This window comes from Palaemon carinicauda, chromosome 9 (genome assembly GCF_036898095.1).
Source record: "Palaemon carinicauda isolate YSFRI2023 chromosome 9, ASM3689809v2, whole genome shotgun sequence".
Lineage (NCBI taxonomy): Eukaryota > Metazoa > Arthropoda > Malacostraca > Decapoda > Palaemonidae > Palaemon > Palaemon carinicauda.
This window is the reverse complement of record NC_090733.1, coordinates 147,280,678-147,284,450: the sequence shown is the minus strand read 5'-3', so window position 1 is coordinate 147,284,450 and position 3,773 is coordinate 147,280,678. Positions and strand designations below refer to the sequence as shown.

At 35.5% G+C, this 3,773-nt stretch overlaps 1 protein-coding gene across 1 annotated transcript; it reads right to left on the bottom strand.

Moving 5' to 3' along the window:
* Positions 1–870: 870 nt before the first annotated feature.
* On the bottom strand, positions 871–1,998 carry LOC137646688 (hepatoma-derived growth factor-related protein 2-like). The gene has a single exon (XM_068379796.1). The coding sequence runs from the start codon at positions 1,996–1,998 to the stop codon at positions 871–873; it is 1,128 nt and encodes a 375-aa protein (XP_068235897.1).
* Positions 1,999–3,773: the final 1,775 nt, after the last annotated feature.

Here is a 3,773-nt window from a genome sequence, read left to right as displayed (position 1 = left end):
ATTGAATACAGTTCAAAGAATATCAAAAGACATTAAATATAGACTGAAGAATATTAAAAGTTCGTATTTGAAGTTTCATAGCTGTCAAAAAATTATCTTTCTCTATAAGTAGATTACTGACAGTTCACCTTCATTTAACCCAAATTAGCCTAACTTTATCAAGTTACTAAGTTCCATTGAGATTTTTTCCTAAAACAACTACAGACTAAAGTTTTAAAGAAATTAAGTTCCGTTGATATTTTTTTTCTAAAACATCCACAGCCTAACTTTATAAAGTTACAAAGTCCCATTAGGCATTTTTCTAAAATATTCACAGACTAACTATCAAGTTATAAAGTTTCATTAGATATTTCTAAAACATTCAGACTAACTATCAAGTTACTAAGTTCCATTGATATTTTTTTACCTGAGATAGTACCCGTTTTGTTCAACCCTTTGGCATGTTATTTACAAATAAAATAAAAAAATTAGTGACCCTTCATATAGTACATAATGTTACTAAAAATATAGCCTAATCAAAATGAATAATGTCATTAAAATAGTTAATAAAATTTCTACTTGAGAATGCAAAAATAAAAAGTATAAACGTGACAAATAAAACCAAGAGAAAATCGTCTAAGAACAAACGAAGTTATCTTGAGGCATTATCCAAATGCAATATGTTAAATTTTAACTGATCGGCCGTAGTATTAAAGTAAAATCCCATGAAAAGGGACATACTAACATTAAAAATTGACTGATCACATAAGTAAAAATAATTTATATACCGAAGCAATTAACTTAAAAACGTTCACTAACTTTTACGTATAAAATAGTAAAATTAAGGCACTTAGAGACAGAAACTCAATGCCATAATGTAAATGCATCCGGCTAATCGTCAGTGTCTTCAAGACAACTGAGATTATAAGCATAATCATTATAATCATTTTTCTTATCGTAATCTACTCCATCATCGCTCTCTGTCTCTGTAAACTCCGATTCTTCTGCTTGTTCTTCTTTCTGTTCTTCTTCATCTTCTTCTTGAACTTCTTGCTCTTCATCATTGTCAGACTTATATCTCTTCCGCCCTCTTCCAGACCCCGTTGCACTCTCTAGACCAGAGCTGCCATGGCCAGTGGCACCATAGCTTTCATCTTTGCTCCTGCTACTGCAACACTCACCAGCGTCCTTGGCATCTCCCGGTGGGCAGTCACAAGGTGTCTCGGCACGTCCTACGTCACTGTCCTCCGAATTAATCATTTTCGACACCCTGTCCTGACCACGGAACCTAAACTGGCTTCCAAATATATGCAACAGTATTTCCCTCTTGTTTTTATCATGTAAGCGACAGGGGTCATCTTTATGCTCCAACTGGGTCTTGGCTTCTGCCTCATCCTCGGTATCACCAGGACATTCGAACCTACCACTGACGCGGTAAGTCTGAGAGCTACTTTGACTGCTGCTCGTACAGGAGCTGGCCTCTGACAGCCGACCGCTGTCTACGGATTGTTTACTGGACTGAGAGTCTCCTCTAGGTCTAAATGGCCTAGCTGCCCTCACGACTCTTCTTTCAAGGGAGCTACTACTGGGGTTGGGCTGGCAGCTAGGTTTGTAGGGCACCACGTAGGTCTTAAAATACTTGACTACCTCCACCTCGGCTGATAGACTAGGTTTAACCCGTCTTCGTCTCGAGGAGCCTTCTTCGCTTGCAGAGGAGCTACTCGAGGAGTTCAACTCTTGCCTCTCGTTTTCAGAGTGCCCCTCTTCGTCTTGGTAGTTTTCGGCAAGATCTTGGTTTTCGGTCTCTAATTCGGGGTTATTTTCTAAGGCTCCGGCCCCCTCAGCGAGATTCTGGTTTTCTTCTTCTTCCTCCTCCTCACTAGACACGAGCGTTGCAGATGTGTCATGAGATATATTCTGGTTGCAGTCAGTATTATTGTCCAACTCCACCTCCATTTCTTCTTTGGAATCATCATCTTGGAAGTCCTGGTTGTCAATTTCCACATCCGAGTCGTCCATTCTGTAGTTGTTTCATGTGACTCCCTTGAAAAATTTTATTTGATTCTTTTCTCATCCACAATCCGTATTATGGCCAGAATTGGTCTCTACTTATAAGAACCAATTTGAACAAGAGTTGAGTCTTGAAACCAGGACACCGTAAAAGCAATAACCAGAAACTAAGCAATGTCTATAGAATTTGAATCAGGGTTAAATGCCTACATCATTCTTTTCTTACTTAGTGAAATACCTAACGACCATTAACACGAGACGAAAGTATAACAAGCAATCAAAACGATACATAGTTTAAAACAACCGCATTCGATTTAGGAATACACATTTCTTTAATTGAGCAGTTAAGAAAACTAGAGTAGAATATGGAAATTAAGAGAATTGATATAGTTTTTTTTTTTTTACAACGACGAGATCCTGATTTATGAAATTATTTACGAATCTATTTTTTTTACAATTTTAAAAGAATTTTGTATCCGGTTAGAGTCTATAGAGACCCAATCCCGCACGTTAACCTCTACCCTTCCAACCCCCCCCCCTTTTTTTGTATCCACTCATGCTAATAAATATTCACTTTTGGTTGACTCGGTTGCAGACCAAGGGATTAACTATAGACCTTGCAAATGGAATCCCAGAGGCCTACCACTCTGCCATGGTACAGTACATATACACAGACACACACATAGATACATACACACACACACACATATATATATATATATATATATATATATATATATATATATATATATATATATAGTATATATATACATATATATATATATATATATATATATACACGTATAAACATATATATATATATATATATATATATATATATATATATATATATGTGTGTGTGTGTATATATATACATATATATATTTCTGTCGTTATGATGAAAATTATCTGCAGGACGATCTGTCCGAGGAGAACCTGTCTTCGACTTTTGAACGCTACTGAGACGTTGTCTATTCATTATACATACACATACACACATACACACACATTTATATATATATATATATATATATATATATATATATATATATATATATATATATATACGTGTGTGTGCGTGCGCACAGTATGTACCAAGGCTGAGTATAAGGACACATAGATGTGTGTGCCCGTGTGCTTGTCTCTATTTAAAATTGGGTGAACTGGTGGTTGGCAGATCAAGAACAATATACAATCTACGAAAAGCGGACATAGTTCTGCGCCACTCAACTAAGTGTCCATATTATACATTTTTTTTAGTTCAAATACAGATGTAAACTAAACAATGAAAAAATGAAAAACAATTTATATAAAATCTGTTTCCTATCTCAGCATTGATAATGTTTCTTTAAGCTTGTATGACTCTTCTAAAATTTTAGATGTGATTCTCAACATCAAATTTACTTTTGAGATACACATTAGGTCTGTGTCTCCTTCAATTGCACAAAAAATTGGCTTATCGAGAACGTCTTTCAAGATTTTCAGTGATCAATCTATTCTGAAGAAGTGTTCTAATTCTATCATTTTACCTTGTTTCGAGTATTGTTCTCCTGTCTGGTCTTCAGCTGCTGATTCTCATCTTAATTTGCTGGACAGGAACTTACGGTCTATTGAATTTCTTATTCCTAATTTAGCTATTAACCTTTGGCACCGTCGTTCAATTAGTTCATTATGCATGTTGCATAAGATTCTTTATATTTCTGACCATCCTTTACATTCAGATATACCCGGACAGTTCCATCCTGTTCGTAATACTAGGTATGCAGTTAATTATAATAGTCAGG